At 44.4% G+C, this 22443-nt stretch overlaps 1 protein-coding gene across 2 annotated transcripts in view; it reads left to right on the forward strand.

Annotated features, from left to right (window-relative positions):
* The window catches only part of SCFD2 (sec1 family domain containing 2), a 157019-nt gene that overhangs the window by 127626 nt on the left and 6950 nt on the right, over positions 1-22443 (forward strand). For both annotated transcript variants that reach the window (XM_081208856.1, XM_081208857.1), the window contains exons 6-7: positions 1170-1315; positions 5028-5162. In XM_081208856.1, the coding sequence (XP_081064982.1) occupies positions 1170-1315; positions 5028-5162 (281 nt within the window). The remainder of the gene's footprint in view (positions 1-1169; positions 1316-5027; positions 5163-22443) is intronic.

Raw genomic sequence — 22443 nt, forward strand, 5'->3', positions numbered from 1 at the left:
CTACAACATGTTTATTGTTAGCAGAGAATAACCTCAGAGTTGTTGTAACAACCATTTGTAATCCTGGAAACTGTGTTGCCTTTTCAAAACTGTCTCTTAAGTGAAATGAGCTTCAAGTCAGTTCACTGAGAATACAAAACCACTCTGCTATGTTGCTATGCAAAGATTAAAATTTAATTTTAGACGGAGTAACCATAGCGTAGAAACAAAGGGGGAATACTTTATGAAGCTTCCTTGTGAGCATGAATTTCACAGCTGTTTCATATTTGTACTGAAATGTTAGCAAGATCAGTGGAAGGCAGATAGATATCGCCTATCATTGATTTCATCTCGTTGTCCATGGACATCCTCTGCAAACAGTTTTAAGGAGGCAAGCAAAATACATTGTAATACATTATTAGAAGGAAAACCTCTGGAATGCTTTGTGTCAAACCTGTGTGTTATATATGTAGACAAACAGGAACAAAAGAGACTTAAATGGGCATTTGTTGAAAGTTAGACTGTTTGTTTGTTTGTTTGTTTGTTTGTTTGTTTTTATGACAGCCAGTGTGGTGTAGTGGTTAAGAGCGGTAGACTCATAATCTGGTGAACCAGGTTTGATTCCCCGCTCCTCCACATGCAGCTGCTGACCTTGGGCTAGCCACACTTCTTTGAAGTCTCTCAGCCTCACTCACCTCACAGAGTGTTTGTTGTGGAGGAGGAAGGGAAAGGAGAATGTTAGGCGCTTTGAAACTCCTTCGGGTAGCGATAAAGCGGGATATCAAATCCAAACTCTTCTTCTCTCTTCTTTCGATACCTTATTTTATTTTTGGTAGCATAACCAAGTGGCAACATTGGAATGCTAAGGTGGTATGGTTCTTTTAAAACTTTCTAGGTGGAGAAACTGATATTTCTATTTTCAGCATCATAGTTGAGAGCTTAACAAGACTTGTCCAATGTTGCCATATGCAAGGTTCAAACTGTTGCTTGCCTTCTTAAATCTGGGGGGATTTGTTAAACTACCATCTGGAGAATGCAGAACCCCCTCAAGAATGCATACGTTGACCATCCCTGCTCTTAAATTAGAGAAACATCCCCCCCCATTCCTCTTCCTTTCCCCCACTACTTTCATTTGTGTTGGTTAAAAAAAATGGCCTCACCTAGCAAATATTTTTTCTATGTTGTTCCAGGTTGTGAGTCTCCACTTGATCTGACATTTCAAAAGGCCACAGCTGCAGTGAATGAGATCTTTATGACTCTCAGAGATGTTGCAAGAGCTCGGGCTTACATGAAGCAGTTTAATTCCGTACATGTTCCAGGAAGCCAAATTCAACAGGCAAGTTGCTGTGTCTTTTTTAAAAAAAATCCATGGGTTACTCTGTGTTACTTTATAGCAGTGTTTCCCAAACTTGGGTCTCCAGCTGTTTTTGAACTACATATCCCATCATCCCTGACCACCGGTTCTGCTGGCTAGGGCTTATGGGAGTTATAACCCAAAAACAGCTGGAGACCCAAGTTTAAGAAGCCCTGGTTTGGAGCATTGGCAAAACTACCTGTAGCAAAATGTGACTGATTTTGTGGTTGTTTAATGGAGAATGTATTCTACTAATCTACAAGTGGGTTTGTAGAATTGTCTTTCCCTTCCAATGTTCTTAATAGTCATTGCTTAATTGAAAGGATATCTACTGAACCACAGCAGCTATAACATTGCCATCTATCTAATGTTGTTTTTGTGCTAGCCTCACCAGTTGCAGGGAGCTTACATGTACCCATGAAGGCCACCTGCTCTATAAAATAGAAAGGGACACGGGTGGCACTGTGGTTTAAACCACTGGGCCCCTGGGCTTGCCGATCAGAAGGTCAGTGGTTTGAATCCCCGCAACAGGGTGAGCTCCCATTGCTGTGTCCCAGCTCCTGCCAACCCAGCAGTTTGAAAGCACACCAGTGCAAGTAGATGAATATGTACCACTGTGGTGAGATGAGCATTACAACCCCATAGTTGCCTTTGACTGGACTTAACCATCCAGGGGTCCTCTACTCTACTCTACTCTACTCTATAGAATAGTCATCCATTTGGCAGTAACCACTAAATGTATCCAGCTTAAAAAGAACAGAAATCAAACTATAGCATCTTTTTATTGATACATTTTCTGTGCATGAAACAGTTACCCCCCCCCCCAAAATATATTATGTAAGTTATCAGAGTTTGGAACAACCAGTTACTGAAGCTTTTGCTCTGTGCTTTTTGGTAGCACTTTTGTTGATGTTTTCTAGACAATTTGTCACCGCGTTCCTATTTCTCAGCCCTTAGTTTCAGATAGCATCATGTCCCTGATGTACTATTGTTAAGCACTGATTGATTCTTTTTAGCTGCTGTAGTCTTAAACTAGAAGTACGAAGAGTGCAAGAGAGGATTCCTGCCCCTGCCCCAATAAGAAAGAACATTTTTCCTCATCCGGTTGCATAGACAGGGATGTTTAATGGTTATACCTTACCTTCCACACAGCCAAGATCAAAGAGGGAGTGAAGCCATACTGGCTATCATGCCATCACCCATCCCCAGGTCCTTGGCCAGAGTGGGTCCAGCTGCCCCCCCCCCATGGATAATCAGTAACTACAATGGGTTGAATCCAGATTTCATTAGTCTTACTTGGAATAGACCCATTGAATTCAATGGGACTTATATTAGCCATGACTAAAGTATAATTAACCAAATCTGGATCCAACCTAAATACAGAGACGTTCTGCTTATTTCAGTGGAACTTATTTCCAATAAGTGTGCTTTGAATCAAAGCTTAAGTGATTTTTTATATATATATTTAAAAAATCACATATTTCCTGTTTTGACATCCTTTCCCTTTTAAGCATATCATTTTGAATGAAATTGTTTCTCTTTCCCAAAGGAATAATTGTGTGTGTTCAACAAGCCGTTTTTAATGTTTTTGAGTCCCAGCCAGTCATATAACACACAGCTAATGTCTGCTGCATCTTTCTTGGCTCAGTTAAAATGTAAATGTGTGTTGGAGGAAGCTTTGAGTGGCACATCTACATTTTCTTAGTGGCTGCATTGAAGAAAAAGATCTGTATTTGACATTGCAAACTGCTGGACACAAAAAGGTGTCTTTAATGGTTATAATGTTTTAGAAAATCTTTTCTTTCCCAGGTTGTTCAGTTTAAGTAGTTAGTTTCTCATTTGTTTTTCTTTTTTCTGTCTAAGGTAAGTGGCACTTCTGTTTATCATTTCTGCAGCATGACTCCTACATGTGTTTTCTAAGAAAACTAGAGATTGACATTCTTGGAATAGCTCAGTAAGGAAACATTGGCTGCCATAAATGGAACACATTAATTCAGTTTTGTAGATTGTAATACTGGCTACTGAAATTATATGAGTTGGTTGTTACTGCTTTAGATCTGCAGTAATTGTATAAATGTAGAAAACTTTATAAACTGTATACAGTAAGCTTTCACTAAAAGCATTCCTCTGATTTGAAGTGCCTACTTTATTTTATTTGCATTACGGTTGGATCCAGGGACCTGAAGAACCAGCAAAATACATGTTCAGATAGACAATATGCTGTCCCCCACCAGCTCTGTACCAAAAACTTCAGTTTTGATCCTGGTTTTCCAAATGATGTGCTTGCAATGTTTCGAATACAACCTTCCAAATCAATTTTCAAAATGCTGAAGTGATACACTCTCAGTAATGTGTTTAGTATATACAGCAAAAGAATATTGTAACATTTAAAAATCATTTTAAAAAGCCAGATAAACCCAGACTCTTCGTTAGTCTAGATAGCCTATCCTTTGCTGCAATTCACCCTCTGGAACATAGGATCTCTCATTTCATGATGGGGGAGAAGAAACTGGAGAGCTAGGTGGGAAGCCTGGGAGCAATTTTGTTCAGACAAAAGGCAGCACCTTCTCAGGCTTCCCTTCTAGCTGGAGACAGTGGTACCTCGGGTTAAGTACTTAATTCATTCTGGAGGTCCGTTCTTAACCTGAAACTGTTCTTAACCTGAGGTACCACTTTAGCTAATGGGACCTCCTGCTGCTGCCACGCCACCGGTGCACGATTTCTGTTCTCAACCTGTGGGTCCCCAAATGTTGTTGAACTATAACTCCCATCACCCCTACCTAGCAAGGCCAAAGCTCAGGGATGATGGGAGTTGTAGTCCAACAACATCTGGGGACCCACAGGTTGAGAACCGCTGTCCTACACAGTCTGGACCCGCTCTTGCATTTAGGAGCTCTGTGTGCCCAGCAGCAGTAGGTGAGAGAATTCAACTATGCATCCTTTTTACATGCTTGTCTTTAATGCATGATTAGTTAGCCATCGGAACACCGCTGCTGCCCATCCCAGCCAGTGTGTGTTGAGAAAGGGTAATTGTAATCATTACTGTTGGGAGACTTCAGTCCATTCATGATCGATCCCCGATCATATCAGTACGAAAAAGCAGCTCCAAAATTGCACAAGGCTAGGACCTAGTGAACCAATGTTATTTCTCGTGACGAGGTGTTTTGTTTTGTTTTGTTGGCAAAAGCAAATATACCAGGCAGAGGTAAGAACTCCCTGGGATTCTGTACATTTTCCTCCCCTCATCTTCAAATTTTGTTAAAGTTCACATTGTTGAATTTTTATTTTCCAAGAAGCTGAGTGCTTGTATCTTTGTGGAGCCAACCAATGGGAATCAATGCAGAGGCTCGATAGTCCAGTTTGAGGCATCAACTAGACAGAGGCTGAAAATGTTTTCCCAACATTAGTAGCGAAATAAAGCAGAATTGGTTTGTCTAGTGTCGCAAAAGCAGTATGAAAGATATCTGTGTGTGTGCCCTGTCTCTGTCTCCAGACAACATATTGATGCAAGCAAGACAGTATCTGCTCCAGTGAGCAAGTTTTAGGCAGCTTCCACTCCATTTTCCTCCCTTTTTTTTAGCAGTTACCACAGTGACCATGAACATATCCCAACACAGTAAATTTCACAAGTGGGTTGTGCATTGTGAAATCACTTGTATATATACACTTACGTTCAATGTTTAATATTTTCTAGGCCTCTTATAAACCATTGCTGAAGCAAGTGGTGGAAGAGATATATAATCCGGATCGAGCTGACTCTGTTGATATTGAGCACATGTCTTCTGGGCTCACAGACCTTCTGAAAACTGGGTTTAGTATGTTTATGAAGGTAAGGTTGCTATGCAGTTGCCCACCTGTACATCTTAACAAAGTTAAATGTGTAGCTGTTTTTGGTAAGAGGAAGCTGCTTCATTTTATCTGTGACGTTGTTATCTCATCGTTTTCTGCCTATTATGCACAAGTCATTGGCTACACCTGGCTTTGGCATTTGACTTGCAGTAGAATACGGAACATGCATTTTGTAGTTTTAAAGTTTATATTTGATATATAGGTGGTAGCTCTGGAACTCCCTGCCCCCAAAGGTTAGGTTTTCTTTCTCTTTAATTGTTTCCCATCGGGAATGGAAAACTCCTTTTTAAGCATACGTTTGATTCTGTTGCTACTAAAAGTACTGATGGCGAGTACAGCTCCTTATTGTTTGTCACTGCTGGTTTTTGTTTATAATGTTTTTAGTGGTTGTTCTGCCATTGTTTTTATGTTCGATTTTATATTTGTCGGCCACTTTGAACACTTTGTATCATCATCATCATCACTTTTAATTTGTGTACTGTCTTTCTATCTTACAATACCCAAGGCGGTTTACAAGCTGAATAAACAATGAATGTACACCTTATAACAATCTAATACAATACAAAATTGTGATAATAAAACATAACTTTAAAATAAGCAACTACATCAAATAAAATAACATTCAACAATCATTAGAATAGCATAGAATAATATACTATTCTATACTATTCTAATATCAGCATATAAAAATTAAACAGACATCCACTCTTAATTACAATAAATAATTTCTAAACTACAATCAATAAAACAATTGCAAGCCACAGAGCATAAAATAATACAATACAAATTGAGAAGCAAGGATTGGAGGGTGGGACAAGGCAGATGGAAGAAGGCCTTGCCTGATGAAGTCTCTTCAAAGATGGTTTCTTGAAGTCTGCATCCAAAGATGGTTTCTTGAGGCCCACAGAGAAGTACTGACTATTCCCTCCGCCTCTGCTAATTGTGGTTTCAATTCTTCAACTCTTTTTCACCTGCTAGGATGGGCTTGAGTTTAGTTCACAACTGATTTCTAGAATTAGTGTATTTTTCTCCATAAGTGATGAACTCATTCCTACAATTCCACATAAACAGATTTTGCATTCACTGATTTTGCAGTGAAACTGCTGGTTTCCACATCAAATGCAAATGCAAACCATTTATTATCAGTCCATAATTAATAGCTACAGCCTTCAACATCATACGATGCTTCCAAAAACAATTTGTCCATTCACTCATTTGTCTGCCGGTGCTGAAATTAACTAGGTCTAAAGAGAATACCGTTGCAATCAAAGGATTTGCCTGCTTCACAGGCCCTAGAGCTTAACTTCAGTCAGGAAGAAAGAAAGAGATGGGGGCAGAATCATTGAGGACTGATGGGGCGGGGGGAACCTTAGTTTCTGCAGTATATTTTTAAACATCTCTCCAGATGAATATATGAGGCAGTACTCAATGATTATTATTATTTTAAAAAAAGGTTAAAGCTCTTAAGAACAAGCATTGGAAGCAGTGAGTTATGCAGTAAATTGGAAACAACAGTGACTGTGTTAAAATGGCATTTCTCAAAATAGCTTTCCTTTGAAAGAAAGAAGAAGAAGAATTATGAAGTGCTTATGAATTATACATGCCAGGAACAAATCTTCATGTTTCAGCAAATTATGAATCATTTCTTTTTCATCACCTTGCAATCAGCATCTTCTTCCTGAGGTATCCAAGAAGCATCCCCCTTTGAGCCAGGATACAGTGGTACCTCGGGTTAAGAACTTAATTCGTTCTTAACCTGAAATTGTTCTTAACCTGAGGTACCACTTTAGCTAATGGGGCCTCCCACTGCCGCCACACCGCCAGAGCACAATTTCTGTTCTCATCCTGAAGCAAAGTTCTTAACAAAGGTACTATTTTTGGGTTAGCGGAGTCTGTAACCTGAAGCGTCTGTAACCTGAAGTGTCTGTAACCCGAGGTACCACTGTATACTCCCCACCTGTTACATGGAGAAAGCCCCTAAGTAGGCAAACTTGGGGAATACAAAGCAGCCCAACTAAGTCTGCGTGTGCCGATTAGCTACAGAATGTTGACTGACCTTTGGGAGGAAACTAGCTTTTTCACCACCAGTCATGAGATAAGAACATTTGTGCCAATTTTGTCCTGGAATCCTTCCAGGCCTTCAACTGCACTGTCCGTGCCCATTTCCCCTGTTACTATAGATCCCCAAGCCAAACGGAGGACATAGATGATGCCTTCCTGGAACAGATGGCCAAGCATGCAAAAGGAAGGGAGATAGTAGTAATGGGGGACTTCAATTACCCGGATATTTGTTGGATGTCAAACTCAGCCAAGAGCATAAGGTCAAACAGATTCCTCACTGGCCTTGCAGACAACTTCATTGTCCAGAAAGTGGGAGAAGCAACAAGAGGAACAGCCATTTTAGATCTGGTCCTAACCAATGTTGATGACCTGGTTAGTGGGGTAGAAGTGGAAGGATCATTAGGCGCGAGTGATCATGCTCTTCTGAAGTTTACTATACAGCGGAAAGGAGCAGCCAAGCATACTAGGACTCAATTTCTTGACTTTAAGAAAGCCGACTTCATAAAACTTAGGGAAGTGCTGGGTGAGATCCCAAGGACAGTAATACTAAAAGGAAAGGGAGTTCATGATGGCTGGGAGTTTGTTAAGAGGGAGATAGTAAAAGCACAACTTCAGGCAATACCAATGAGACAGAAACATGGAAGGTGCCTAAAGAAGCCAGGGTGGCTATCTAAAGAACTTTTAACTGAGTTAAGATTAAAAAAGGATGTGTACAAAAAATGGAAAAGGAGGGAAACCACCAAAGAGGAATTCAAACAAATAGCCAGCACAAAGTCAGAAAAGCTAAAGCACAGAATGAACTCAGGCTTGCTAGAGAGATTAAAAGCAACAAAAAAAGGCTTTTATGGGTATGTCCGTAGCAAAAGGAAGAACAAAGAAACAGTGGGGTCACTCAGAGGAGAAGATGGTGAAATGCAAACAGGGGACACAGAAAGGGCTGAACTCCTCAATGCCTTCTTTGCCTCAGTCTTCTCCGATAAAGAAAACAATGCCCGACCTGAAGAATTTGGAGCAAATGATTCAGCAAAGGAAACACAGCCCAGAATAACTAAGGAGATAGTAGAAGAATACTTGGCTAGTTTAGATGTATTCAAGTCTCCAGGGCCAGATGAACTGCATCCATGAGTATTAAAAGAACTGGCAGATGTGATCGCAGAACCACTGGCAGTCATCTTTGAGAATTCCTGGAGAACAGGCAAAGTCCCGGCAGACTGGAGGAGGGCAAATGTTGTCCCTATTTTCAAAAAGGGGGAAAGAGAGGACCCAAATAATTGTCGCCCAGTCAGTCTGACATCAATACCAGGGAAGATTCTGGAGTAGATCATTAAGCAAACAGTCTGTGAGCACCTAGAAAGGAATGCTGTGATCACCAATAGTCAGCATGGATTTCTGAAAAATAAGTCATGTCAGACTAACCTGATCTCGTTTTTTGACAGAATTACAAGCCTGGTAGTTGAAGGGAACGCAGTGGATGTAGCCTACCTTGATTTCAGCAAGGCATTCGACAAGGTGCCCCATGATATTCTTGTAAAGAAGCTGGTAAAATGCGGTCTTGACTATGCTACCACTCAGTGGATTTGTAACTGGCTGACTGACCGAACCCAAAGGGTCTCATCAATGGTTCCTCTTCATCCTGGAGAAGAGTGACTAGTGGGGTGCCACAGGGTTCTGTCTTGGGCCCGGTCTTATTCAACATCTTTTTCAACGACTTGGACTCAAGGGCATCCTGATCAAATTTGCAGATGACACCAAACTGGGAGGGGTGGCTAACACCCCAGAGGACAGGATCACACTTCAAAATGACCTTGACAGATTAGAGAACTGGGCAAAAACAAACAAGATGAATTTTAACAGGGAGAAATGTAAAGTATTGCACTTGGGCAAAAAAAATGAGAGGCACAAATACAAGATGGGTGACACCTGGCTTGAGAGCAGTACATGTGAAAAGGATCTAGGAGTCTTGGTTGACCACAAACTTGACATGAGCCAACAGTGTGACGCGGCAGCTAAAAAAGCCAATGCAATTCTGGGCTGCATCAATAGGAGTATAGCATCTAGATCAAGGGAAGTAATAGTGCCACTGTATTCTGCTCTGGTCAGACCTCACCTGGAGTACTGTGTCCAGTTCTGGGCCCCACAGTTCAAGAAGGACACTGACAAACTGGAACGTGTCCAGAGGAGGGCAACCAAAATGGTCAAAGGCCTGGAAACGATGCCTTATGAGGAACGGCTAAGGGAGCTGGGCATGTTTAGCCTGGAGAAGAGGAGGTTAAGGGGTGATATGATAGCCATGTTCAAATATATAAAAGGATGTCATATAGAGGAGGGAGAAAGGTTGTTTTCTGCTGCTCCAGAGAAGCGGACACGGAGCAATGGATCCAAACTACAAGAAAGAAGATTCCACCTAAACATTAGGAAGAACTTCCTGACAGTAAGAGCTGTTCGACAGTGGAATTTGCTGCCAAGGAGTGTGGTGGAGTCTCCTACTTTGGAGGTCTTTAAGCAGAGGCTTGACAACCATATGTCAGGAGTGCTCTGATGGTGTTTCCTGCTTGGCAGGGGGTTGGACTCGATGGCCCTTGTGATCTATTCCAACTCTATGATTCTAAGTATGATGTAATGGCCTTCTTTTCCGCTGGGTATGAATCCTCTCTCCCTCCTCACTTAATCACGCACACACACCCCAAAATGATTAATGAAGTTGCACAGCTTGTGGGAGTCATTAACAAGATCTGTTCAGGAAGGTGACAGGCAGGCAAGCAGCTCCTCAAATGTCTCTCAAGGGACAGCCCAGTATTCACTTTGGCAGCTACAGGCTGGGAGGCAGGGAGAGAGGGACTAGCAATAAAAGATAGGAGAGAGGGGAAGGAATCAATGAAGAAAGGCAAATACAGTATCAACACTGCAAACCCAAACCACACAAATGCAATTAGGAAATCCTGCAATACAGACCCACAGCCATAGACGTTACCTAAGCTGGAAGAAATCTATATTTTTAAAGGGGACACCAACAAACCTGTCTTGGGGCAGGAAATATTACCTAGAAAGCATCCCTGAGAGATTGCCCACAAATCATGCTCTTGACCACTAATAGAAACTCCACGAAATTGCTCTGCTACATATTTTTATTATTTTTTGGCTCGTCTAGTTTTCTAGGTGGAAGTGCTCCCCCGTTCCCTGGCTCCCCAAGACTTACCTAAAAATGGATTCTGTAACACAGGTACCTTCCTTTCTTGTCCTGGTGAGCCTTAAGTATAGATTAAGCCTTTTTCGCAGTTGCTGTTCATACTTCATAACTATGCTCGGTGCTGGATCTTGGGGTATCAAATTTCAGCGGTGCCCTGTGTGATGCCAAAATCTGGTGCCCCTCCACTTCTGGTGCCTCTCCACCATTCTACATCATAGTTACGGCGCCCCCAAGGCTCTGCGCCCAGTAAGGCTGAACCGGTTGCGCTCCCCTAAATTCGCCTCTGCTTTGCTCCACAAACAAGCCAGCTGACTTTGAGCCAGGCAAACTGAGACACCACAAAAAGAGATTAAGGCAGCCTTTGCCCACCAAGTGCTTCCTGGGACTGATGGGAGTTATAGTTCAAAATATTTGGAGACCACCAGGCTGCCAAAGGTTGGATTGAGCCAATGGTCAGCTTTGGGATCTCTCTGAAAATAGAGACTCAGAGCCTCCCTTGCATATCCAGAATGCACTGGCCAATGAATTGTCTTCTGTGCACCTTTTTATTTAATTTATTATTATTATTTTAACAATTTGTATGGCATTTAATCACAGTTCTCTTCATTTTGTAGTACTTTTTTATTAATTTTCCATTATATAATATTTAATCACATCATCATTGTTCACTTTACTTCTTTGGCTCTTAAGAGCTTATTGACTCCCCTCCCTCCCACCTCATGGTTTTCAGAGTTAACCTCCATATCATAGCATTTATACATTTTCCAATTTACGTTTCACTCATTTGATACGTCTCAATTTTGGGTAAATATAAAAAGGTAATGTGATGGGACAATGAGCTGCTTGTGCGTAAAATCCAAGTCCCTCGGAGTTTGATCAAGTTTGCAAACCTCTGTCTGTAACGGAGCCCCTTAAACATGGCTCCCTCAGTCGCTGGCAGATTACGACAGTGGTTGCTTTCGGAATCGCTTCCAACATAAAAGCTCCTTAACGGAAACACGTCTTCTGGACTCTCTGCGTGACAGTTTCCGGCGAGGAGTGGGTGTCCCTACGGGAGGTCCTGAAACCTCCCCACTGCCCTCGCTGGAAGTGTCTCGGAGCCATCCCTCCTGCTCACTTTCCCTCAGCTCAGCTCCTCTCCCCCTACTGGTTCCCTCTTCAGCTGCTGAGTCTCTCCCAACCTGTGTGAGCCCTTCCACCTCCCTTCCTTCCGATGGCAGTTCCCTGACAGGTAAGTACGGTTAACATTACAAGTCTTCTTACTGCCCTGCCAGTGTAGTTAATTGCTTACAACGGTCCTTCAAATATTGGTTAAATTTGCTCCAGTCTTTTTGGAATGCTCGATCATGCTGGTTTCGGATTTTCCCAGTCAGCTTCACCAATCCCGCAAAGTCTATCATCTTCATCTGTCACTCTTCTTTTGTTGGAACTTCTTGTTTCTAATCACTGTTGTCTTTAAGCTGTGTAAGGGAGACCCAGTACAATGAATGCATTTGATGTATAATTCCCTGGATTTGGTAACTTATAAACCATCTCCTACAAGTTGTCAGGGACCGTGCTGAGGGGGAATGGTGGGAGCCTCCCCCTCCCCCTGCTCCTGATCCGGATCCTGAATCTTCCCAGGAGCAGGAGGACAGTATAGATTTGGAGCAGTGGTTTGCAGAGGGACATAGTTCAGAAGGCAGAAGCTGGGACATACTGGATGGGGAACAGCTAGGAGGAGAAGAACTGGGAGAGAGAGGGTTAACAGATTCACTGTCTCTGGAAAGCATTCATCCGCTCAACCCAAGGTCAAGAAGAGCTGATAAGGTGGCAGCACAGAAAGCACAGTGGTCACGAGCTCAGGGTACAAGACGCAGTAGTGACATGGGTGACTAGGGAGGAAGTGGGTGGTGCCCTTAATTGGGAGCACCGTCCTTTCTAGGAAATGGATTCTTTGCTCTCTCGCTGTGATCAGTAAAGTTTCTAACTGGTAAGAAGACTTCTTTTCCTTTGTCCTGCTTATCTACTGCTGGGGGGGGGGCTGATTTCCTGAGCCTGACAACAGTAGGCAGAGTGAAACAGCTACCTGAGATGGTAAGTGCTGGCAGTGGGAGGGGGGGTTGAGGGACAGCAATGACTGGCAGCTTCTCTGGCCTTTCCTCCTGGTATTCTGATCAGCTGTACATGCCATGTGGCCTTTTAGCTGGCCTGCTGCTCTCAGACGTGGCTGTCCCGTTGCCAGCATTAAAGCAGGAATCAGCTGCAAGTCTGGTTGGCTTCTGTGTGTGGAATGGGTGGGGCGGAATCCTGTCCTTAGGCAGCATAATATCTTGGACTCCCTCTTTCCTTTCTTGCCTCTGCCATTTTGAACGTCTGCCACCAGAGGTTCACTTCATAAACGATTCCCAGACGTGTTTGGCACAAGTAGTTTGTTAAATCTGCTTCAGCATGGCCCTGACAATATAAGCATGCAACTGCTAGTGTAGACAAGTTTTTGCACTCTTGTAGAATCAAAGAGGGTGTGCCCATGCCTCTTTGCTTCTTGTTTTTTGCTTCTTCTGAAATTAGGGCTCTAAATGTGCCACCTCACAGGGGCTTCTCCAGGGGGAAAGGAGAGGGAAAGTCTTTCTTGCAGCCACAATGGCTATCTATGCCAGCCATCTTTGGGGGAAAGATAAAGGAGAAACTAAAACATAGCTAGAATCACTCAGCAGTTGCTGCTGTACAGTGGTGCCCCGCAAGACGAATGCCTCGCAAGACGAAAAGCTCGCTAGACGAAAGGGTTTTCCGGTTTTGCGTTGCTTCGCTAGATGAATTTCCCTATGGGCTTGCTTCGCAAGATGAAAACGTCTTGCGCTTTTTTCTTAAAGCCGTTTGAAGAGGCGCAGTTGTGACGGACCGTGCTTCGCAAGACGAAAAACATCGCAAGACGAAAAGACTCACGGAACGAATTATTTTCGTCTTGCGAGGCACCACTGTATATCAAAACCTGGGCAAGAAATGTCACTTTTCGGTTGAACCTGACAAACTTGCTTGGTTGAGGGGAGCCTTAGTACATGATATGCTGTAATATCTTCGCTGCCGCAGGGTTTTCTGTTAGCACGTGGGAAAACAACAGGGGAAAGCGTTTTTGTGGGCTGTCTTGGAAACAAGAGTTATTTACTATTGATTACTTAATGGCTCCTCAGAATCATAGAACTGTAGGAAAGAACTCTTATGAAGATTGCCATATTTAATATGAGAAAGGGCTGGTGTGCCATTAATATGCATGTCAATATGCTGTGTTTGGACTGTGATTTGGTATTATGACAATGAGCCTAGCCTCCTTCTGGGCTCATGTGCAACTCTCCTCTTATCTCCAGCACTGGCATAAGGAGAATACCAGAAGCTTCCATTTTAGATTTACCACAGTTTAGCACTGGCATCGGAATCCTCAGGCCCAGGGACCAAATACAACTCTTGCAGGCTCTCTGCCTGGCTCTTGGGACTCTCTCCCCAAGCCATATCCCTCACCAGCTGTACCCTGTACCCACTCTGACTGTTTTTCTCTAACTGGACTGTGTCCTTGAACACTAATAATGCCTCTTGCTTGCTTGGATGGAGGAGAAGAGAGAGTTGCGTGAGTTTGTGTAGAAACTAGCCTGCTGTACAACGGCAAAATTTATATTTATTGCTACACCCACCTTTGCCTCTGGCCATGCTTGCTGCTGGTATGTGGCCCTTGAAAGAGTGCTCAACCCCTGTTTAGTTGGGGCCGATGGGAGTTGGGAGTCAAGAAAGCTGGAGGTTCTCCAGCCCTGGTTTATTAGCAGCTCGTAGCCACAAGTGCTGAATGGAACCTTTGTGTTTAAAGGCAGAAAATTCTGAGTAACCAATGCTGTTGACAAACAACAGAGGATGGAAATTAGTTCCCAGTGGTATCTGTAGGGCCAATGCTAGAAATAGGATTTTGGACTGGTAGTATTTGGTCTCCTCTAGCAAGACTTTCTTAATGGCACATAAAAGTAAAGGGACCCCTGACCATTAGGTCCAGTTGTGACCGACTCTGGGGTTGCGGCGCTCATCTCGCATTACTGGCCGAGGGAGCCGGCATACAGCTTCCAGGTCATGTGGCCAGCATGACTAAGTTGCTTCTGGCGAACCAGAGCAGCGCCTGGAAATGCCGTTTATCTTCCTGCCAGAGCGATACCTATTTATCTACTTGCACTTTGACGTGTTTTCGAACTGCTAGGTTGGCAGGAGCAGGGACCGAGCAACGGGAGCTCACCCCGTCGCGGGGATTCGAACCACCGACCTTATGATCGGCAAGTCCTAGGCTCTGTGGTTTAACCCACAATGCCACCCGCGTCCCACATAATGGCACATACACTGTACTTAATCTGGTGCCTGCATTTTAACATCCAGCACTCAAAGGCAGACATTTTAAGAACTCATACCACTTAACAGGTTTTATTTACTACATTTTAATTTGGACTTCCTCCTAAGAGCTTGAGGCAGCATATATAGTCATTTCCCCCCAAGACACACACGTTTACCCCCTCACACAATAACCCTTTGAAGTTGTGCCTCAAGAAGCAGGAGGAGCTCAATGTACTGTCCTGACGGGACGAGGAGCAACATTTAATATATAATGCATTCCAGCAAAGAAACTGGCATGATGCACACAAACAACAAGAGGATATGGAAACTCCTCAGAGTAGCCAATCTCATTAGATTCCCTTGAAGCCTCAACTATTATAATAAGGTTTAGAAATACTTGCCATCAGAAATCCTCCTTTTGGTGTTTCACCGTGGAATCCTGCTGCATTTAGCCACATGGCACTGATCACTTCAAAACAAAAAGCCTTATGTAATTGTATTTTATCTCATCAAAAATCTCAATTGGACCCCAGGTCCACACACAGTTTAACTTGCATTCAGAAATTGTCCAGTTCCAATGAAGAAAGGAAAAGAAAACCACGAACAGCGGGGGGGGGGGGGGGGGGAGGGGATTGAAATGTTCCAAAACCTCTTTCATAACAGTTTTAATTGAAAACTTGCATGCCTAAGCAGTCTGCATTTTAATATGCATATCTGGAATTCGTGGTTTGACTTTCAGACCTTTGAAAAGGGATACTATTTTATATATGCACCATGTGTTTGGATGCTTGCTTATTTTTTACTTAAGGAAAGTATTTGTTGAGGCATTTTCTTTGTTAGCACAATCACGAAAGCACACGCAGCTCAGTTAAATTTCATAACTTTTTTCAGTATGCATTAAGTAACCTTAAAGTCCTTTTCTAACTCCACAAACATGTTAACATTGAGGTTTGGAACACAATCCTGGGCTTGCCTACCAAGAAGTAAGCTTCACTGAGTTCAATGGGGCTTGGTCCCACATAAATGTATATTGGGTGTTTGCTAGGGCAAGCTGATAACATGTTAATACAGTGGTACCTCGGGTTATAGACGCTTCAGGTTACATACGCTTCAGGTTACAGACTCCGCTAACCCAGAAATAGTACCTCGGGTTAAGAACTTTGCTTTAGAATGGGAACAGAAATTGTCCTCCGGCGGCGCGGCAGCAGCAGGAGGCCCCATTAGCTAAAGTGGTGCTTCAGGTTAAGAACAGTTTCAGGTTAAGAACGGGCCTCCAGAACAAATTAAGTACTTAACCCAAGGTACCACTGTACAGGAAACCAAGACCTAGGTGTTTGGGTTCAGCACACCTAAAAACTGACAAGTCCCAGTAAACTAAATAGGACATATTTCTGAATGAACATGCATCAGGTTGGACTGTAAACCATTTCATATTTTGATACACTCAGAGAATAATGACTTAAAATAGGGGAAAGCTAGGCAATTTGTAGTCACAGATGAAAAATGGTGATATGTATGTATAGATAGATAGACATTTTTCATCTGAGACTACAAATTTACTTCTCTCAAGTCATTCCTAATTTGAAGGAAATGTTCAGAAGTCATTACCACATTGGTTAAGATGGTTTTTAAAAAAATATTATGGCACTAATATAGCCGGATTTTTAAAATAAAATTATAGAGATGATTTCATACACTTTTGGTAGAAGTAGAAGTTTGTGGAGCTTTTCTAAAGAAAAGTTGTCAAAATACAAAGGATGCAAAATCTTATTAGCACCTGCGATAATTTTTCTAGGCTGCTGAAGAATTATGTTAGGAAAAAAAATATAGGCATTAAGCTAGGGTTGCCATATTTCAAAAAGTGAAAATCCGTACGCAAAAGTTGTTGAGCTTTTCTTTGGGGGGGGCAAAGAATAAATATAAGACCCTTGTCAGAAATTTGTTTTCAGGAAAGCCCCTTCAATTAGTTCTCTTATCTTGGCAAGGGCAGTGGTAGCAGATGGTATCCCTCAATATCAGATTTAGCCCAGGGACCTCCAGTCACTGTGGCTTGTATTCTAGCATTAATTCTGAGTAGCCAATAGTTCTGTCTGTAATCTTCATAAATATTTATTCTTTAACTTATGTCAGCTAAGCTCATACAAGTCGCTGAACAGCACAGCGGCTCATATTGCTGTACTGCTCAGCAATTTTGGAGTCTTGTTTGACCTACTTTTCAGTGTGGCTGTTGAGATCTTTCACAAACTGTGTGCTTTTATTTATGGTATGCAAATAGTTTGGGTTCTGCAGAAACGTAGCTATGCTGTCATGCTGCATATCATCTTGCGGTGGAAGTAGGATGACGGACAGGAAGAAGACAGCTGACATCCATCGCTTTCTTCTTTTGCCGGGAAACCAGTGCATGCATAGCGGCTGTGAACAGAGTATACCAGATTGTATGTCGAGTCTAGTAAAAGCTATGGTTTTCCCAGTAGTGATGTATGGAAGTGAAAGCTGGACCATAAAGAAGGCTGATCGCCGAAGAATTGATGCTTTTGAATTATGGTGCTGGAGGAGACTCTTGAGAGTCCCATGGACTGCAAGAAGATCAAACCTATCCATTCTGAAGGAAATCAGCCCTGAGTGCTCACTGGAAGGACAGATCGTGAAGCTGAGGCTCCAGTACTTTGGCCACCTCTTGAGCAGAGAAGACTCCCTGGAAAAGACCCTGATATTGGGATAGATGGAGGGCACAAGGAGAAGGGGGCGACAGAGGACGAGTTGGTTGGACAGTGTTCTCGAAGCTACCAGCATGAGTTTGACCAAACTGCGGGAGGCAGTGGAAGACAGGAGTGCCTGGCGTGCTCTGGTCCATGGGGTCACGAAGAGTCAGACATGACTAAACGACTAAACAACAACAACATGTCAAGCCTGAACGTGGTTGGTCATCATTTAGCAAACGTGAAGGATACGCTCACCTTGTGTTTTAACCCACATCTTGGAACAACTTGCATGCCCAACCAAGCCCTTTGAAATTGTCAATGAATGGGGTCACTAGAGCAGAAGGCAGGGAAGCCAACGACAGGCAGAGCCAAGTGATTCTCATTTTGTCCCCATCCTTCTCTCTGCTAAGTTCTACGAGGGCCACACTGTGTCTGAGGAACATGGCAGCCAGGACAACCCCTTGGGGTGCTTGAAAGAAACATGCAGGTGTGGGCTGACTGAGGTTGGTGGAGCAATGCCTCATTTGCCAAATGGACCAGCCTGCACTGGAAATCACCGGGTTTTGGCAAACTGTACATAATTCTGCATAGGCTTGCAGCCTTACAAGGTACTACCAGACCTTCCAAGTGTCCCTATTTTTCAGGGACATCCCTGATTTAAAGAAGCCATCCCAGTTTCTGATTTGACCCCAGAATGTCCCACTTTTCCTTAGGATGTCCCTGTTTTCATTGGAGAAATGTGGAAGGGTATGGTAGGATATTCCTATTTTCATTGGAGAAATGTGGGAGATATCCAACCCCTGAGCCGTCTGAAGGCAATCTTGTATAGGAAAAGGTTTTTTTAAAAAAGTTTAATGTTTTATTATGTTTTTATATACGTTGGAAGTTGCCCAAAATGGCAACCGTGTGTGTCCTAACATACTATAATCTCCCCTCCCCTTGAAAACTCACAGCAAAAGAAGATTGCGGAGAGAAAACATTACCCACACATTGTCTGTTTGCCCTTCTCCCCATCTCTGTAGGTGGCCCATTATCTGATTGCCAATTGGCGATGCTAATTTTAAATTATGTACATGTTCAAGAACTGTGCACCTGGGAAGACTGCTTGACAGGGATTTCAGGCTTCGTACTGTGTAAACAATCTTGTTGAGAGACCAAAAGAGCCCCTACTAGTCATTCTGAGGAGCGTGACACAGCATGCTCGTGGTGAGGGAAGTTGTGGTGAGGGAACTGGTGTTGAGGGAACTTGACTGTGTGTAATAGAGGACAAATGGATAGCCGTAGCCAGCAAAGATCAAAATAAGCAGTGGTTTAATTTAATTAGCAAGGGAAGGTGTATTGTAGTATTCAAAATGAAAAGTATGGAAACCTTTAAAATATGCTGTACATTAATAAAATCATAGCCGTGCTTCCACAGCAGCCTGGAGGAGTGCAAGGGGGGGGGAACTGGGGGGAACTTCTGTTGTGCACACAGAGCTCCTTGCATGATTGGGGTGACTTGGCTGAATGCAGCCCTGTCTTTTTCTTCGCCACAGGCCTGCCCAAATAAAACCATCTTATTTTGCCTTTGGAAGATCAGGGCCGAGGTACCTACGCAAGTTGTCCAAATGACAACGGCGAGCAGACCTTCCGCACACCCTCCAAGTGTCCCTATTTTCCAAAAGCCATCCCAGCTTCTGATTTGATCCTGGAATGTCCCCATTTGCCCCATCAGTGCCACCGCCACCAAGCTTGGGGAGGAGGACGAGCCAGCCTTGAGCGATGGCAGAGGCAGCAGTGGGTGCAAGGGAGCATCCCATGACCTGTTGTGGCCACTGCTGCTGGCTTCCTCCCTTGGGCAGCTTGTAGTGACTGCTGGAGAAGCTCAGTCTCATGTGACACACCAGCCCTGAGGAGCAGGCACAGGGCAGGAAAAAAGGAGGAGCGTAATTTGAGGAGTCCTGGGTTTTTTTAAAAAAGGAAATACTTTGAGTGCTGCGTCTGATCTTTCCCCTTTCCAAAATGTATTTGTTGGTGTGTGTGTTTCTTTTTGTAAACCTACCAAAGAATAAAATAAAACCAGGATTAAGGGGTTTTCTCAGGACGGCGGAGGGTGTGTGTGCTGGGTCCTGTTGGTGTATTGGTGGTGGAAATGCTGGGGGGAGGGGGGGAGATACTGGCAAAGGAACAGGAGTGCAGAGGGAGCAAACCGCCCCCAGCACCACTATTCCGGTAGGGTGCCATCGTGGCAGCCCCCCCCCCAATACGCGCCGCAAGCCATGCCCCCACAGGCAGCGCGTCACACCTCCAGAACATGCGCCACACCCCTGCGGGCAGCGTGCCACGCCCTCATGGGTGCATTGTCACGTCCTTGGGATGCATGTATGTGACGTCTGCCCTCCTAGGTATGTAACATCATACTGGGTTCATAAGGAAAGGGTTAACTAATTGTAAAATGACTAACCAATGGGAACCCAAGGGGAGGAGTTAGAGTGGGTGAGAAGTCAGCCTGGAGTTAAAGAAGGGAGAGAGAGGATAAGTCTGCAGGTTGGGCTAGTCTGATGTGAGAGAGTGAGAAAATTTGTTAAGCGGAGCCAGTCAAACAGTTGAGATACAGTGGTGCCCCGCAAGACGAATGCCTCGCAAGACGGAAAACCCGCTAGACGAAAGGGTTTTCCGTTTTTGAGCTGCTTTGCAAGACGATTTTCCCTATGGGCTTGCTTTGCAAGACGAAAACGTCTTGCGAGTGTTCCGATTTTTTTCCCGCTTCCCCCCTTTTTCTAAGCTGCTAAGCCGCTAATAGCCTTTTAGCCGCTAATCTGCTAAGCCTTTAATAGCCGCTAAGCCTTTAATAGCCGCTAAACCGCTAATAGCGCTAATCCGCTAAGCCGCTAATAGGGTTGCTTCGCAAGACGAAAAAACCGCTAGACGAAGAGACTCGCGGAACTGATTAATTTCGTCTTGCGAGGCACCACTGTAATCAGTCAGAAGGTATTAGGAAGGTATAGGCCAGTAAAGAAACTAAAGTTAAGATACTGACAGGAATATTATCTGGGAAACCATAAACTTGTTAATGTTTATAAAATAAACTTGTTTATTTGGTTTACTTTTAACAACTGTCTGGACTCAGTGTTTTACCTGAGAGTAACGGGTTGGTCGCAGCGGGGAAGCGAGCACAGTGGTGGCATAGGGATCAATAGACCGTCAAACGTCCGGGGACCCTGTGTAAACGCCACAACATCATCCCCAAAAGGCCTAATTTTTTTTCATTGTTTCTGGTTTCTTCCTCGCACGGTAAGGGTGAGTCAGCAGTCAGCCTTTTGTCCCCGCCATTTTCACCTCTCTTCAATCCTTTCTCCCTCCTTCCCCGTTGTGCTGGTCCCGTGGGTTGCCCGAGAGGTGAGGTCCAAGTCCGGTCCGTGGTCAAAGGTGCAATGTGGAGGCAGTCCGTAGTAGCTGAAGCTGGGTGCAGGGCAGGGAGTCGGTTGAAGTCAGGAACAGGCATGCAAGCAGGGAACCAGGGCAGATCAGGAGCTCAGGCAGGAAAGCAGGACAGGGTTCAGGCAGGAACCAACAATGTTGCTCCCGCAACTTGGGGCTGGGGCTGGCCGGCTTTTATCTGCCCCAAGGCATAGGGCGGCCACGATCCTCTGGTGACTCGCCTCTCTTGGCCTGGAGGCAAGCACTCCTCCTGTGGGAACTTAGTTCCCTCCGCCTCTCTGCCATTAGCCTCTGCAGCTCATGAGAGGCTGGAGGGTTACCTTGATCTCATCGCCCTCGTTCTTCCCTTACTCCCTTTTAACTCTTCCAGAGTGGAGCACCTTCCCTTGACCTGTCACGCCGGAAGCTCATTCTAGATCTTCTACAATTATGTCCTCTTCTTCAGGTGCTGGCCTAATACGGGCCCGGTGTCGGGCTATTGCCTTCTCAAGCTCTGGAAAACTCTTGAAGAGCTTTGTCACAACTGGTGCCACACCACAGGAGGCTGCTCCTTGGGCTGGAGCGGGGCCACTTTATTGCTCTTTTTAAGCTGCATTATGCTTCTCAGTCGCCTGAGCCACTCTGTTCCGCAAAGGAAAAGTCCACTGAACCAACCTTCTTCCTGAAGGTCTGGAACTGACCGCATGGTTGATGCTGGCTCCGCCTCCTCTTTAAGCAGTCAAAATCAGAAGAAAATCCAAATCCTCTACTTTCTCTCTCACCACCAACCGCACCTACACACCTCTCTCTGTCTCTCCTCACTAACCCACACTGGACACCTGTAGTTGGTGGCTTTTAAGGGAGAAGCAGGAGATGTCACAAAGGAGGGCAGGCCATTGTTACCATGGCAACACAGCCACCTGTGGTGGCACAGGGATCAATAGACCGTTAAATGTCCGGGGACCCTGTGTGATCGCCACAGTGTCACGCCCTCATGGTTGGCGTGCCATGCCCAGGGGGCGCCAGCCATGCCACGCCTGCTCTCCGCCCCCCGTAGCGGAGCCTGCAGCTTCGCCGCTGGGTGGAGAGACACAAAAAATGGGGAGTTTGTGGAGGGTCAGTTGGGAGTGAGTGAGAAATGTCCCTATTCCCCTCTGAGGAATGTTGGAGGGTATGCATGCGGTTTGGTGGCCTCTCCACCACATTCGGTGCAGCCTGCCTGCTTTGAGGTGGCTGAAGGGAAGGAATGCAATCTGCGGCGCCCTTGCGTTTTTGTTTCGTGTTTTCCTTCCCATCGAACCACTTTGCAAGGAATCCTGAGCCACTTTGCATGGGATCCTGAGCACGCTGCCACTTCCAGTGAAATGTCTTTCACCAGCCTTGCAAAAAAACAACAACACTCAAACTTGCAGTATGGAAGCCCTCCATAATAGACAGTACAGTTCCATCCTTTCATGGAACTTTTAGCGCTTTCAATCAGTAGAACTAATGCATATAACAAATGGTATTGCAAGATGAGGCAGTTAGTTGCTAGCATAGCACAGCAACCCTCTCTCCATTCTGGTCTGTCC

This window comes from Podarcis bocagei (assembly GCF_964188305.1).
Source record: "Podarcis bocagei genome assembly, chromosome: 9".
Lineage (NCBI taxonomy): Eukaryota > Metazoa > Chordata > Lepidosauria > Squamata > Lacertidae > Podarcis > Podarcis bocagei.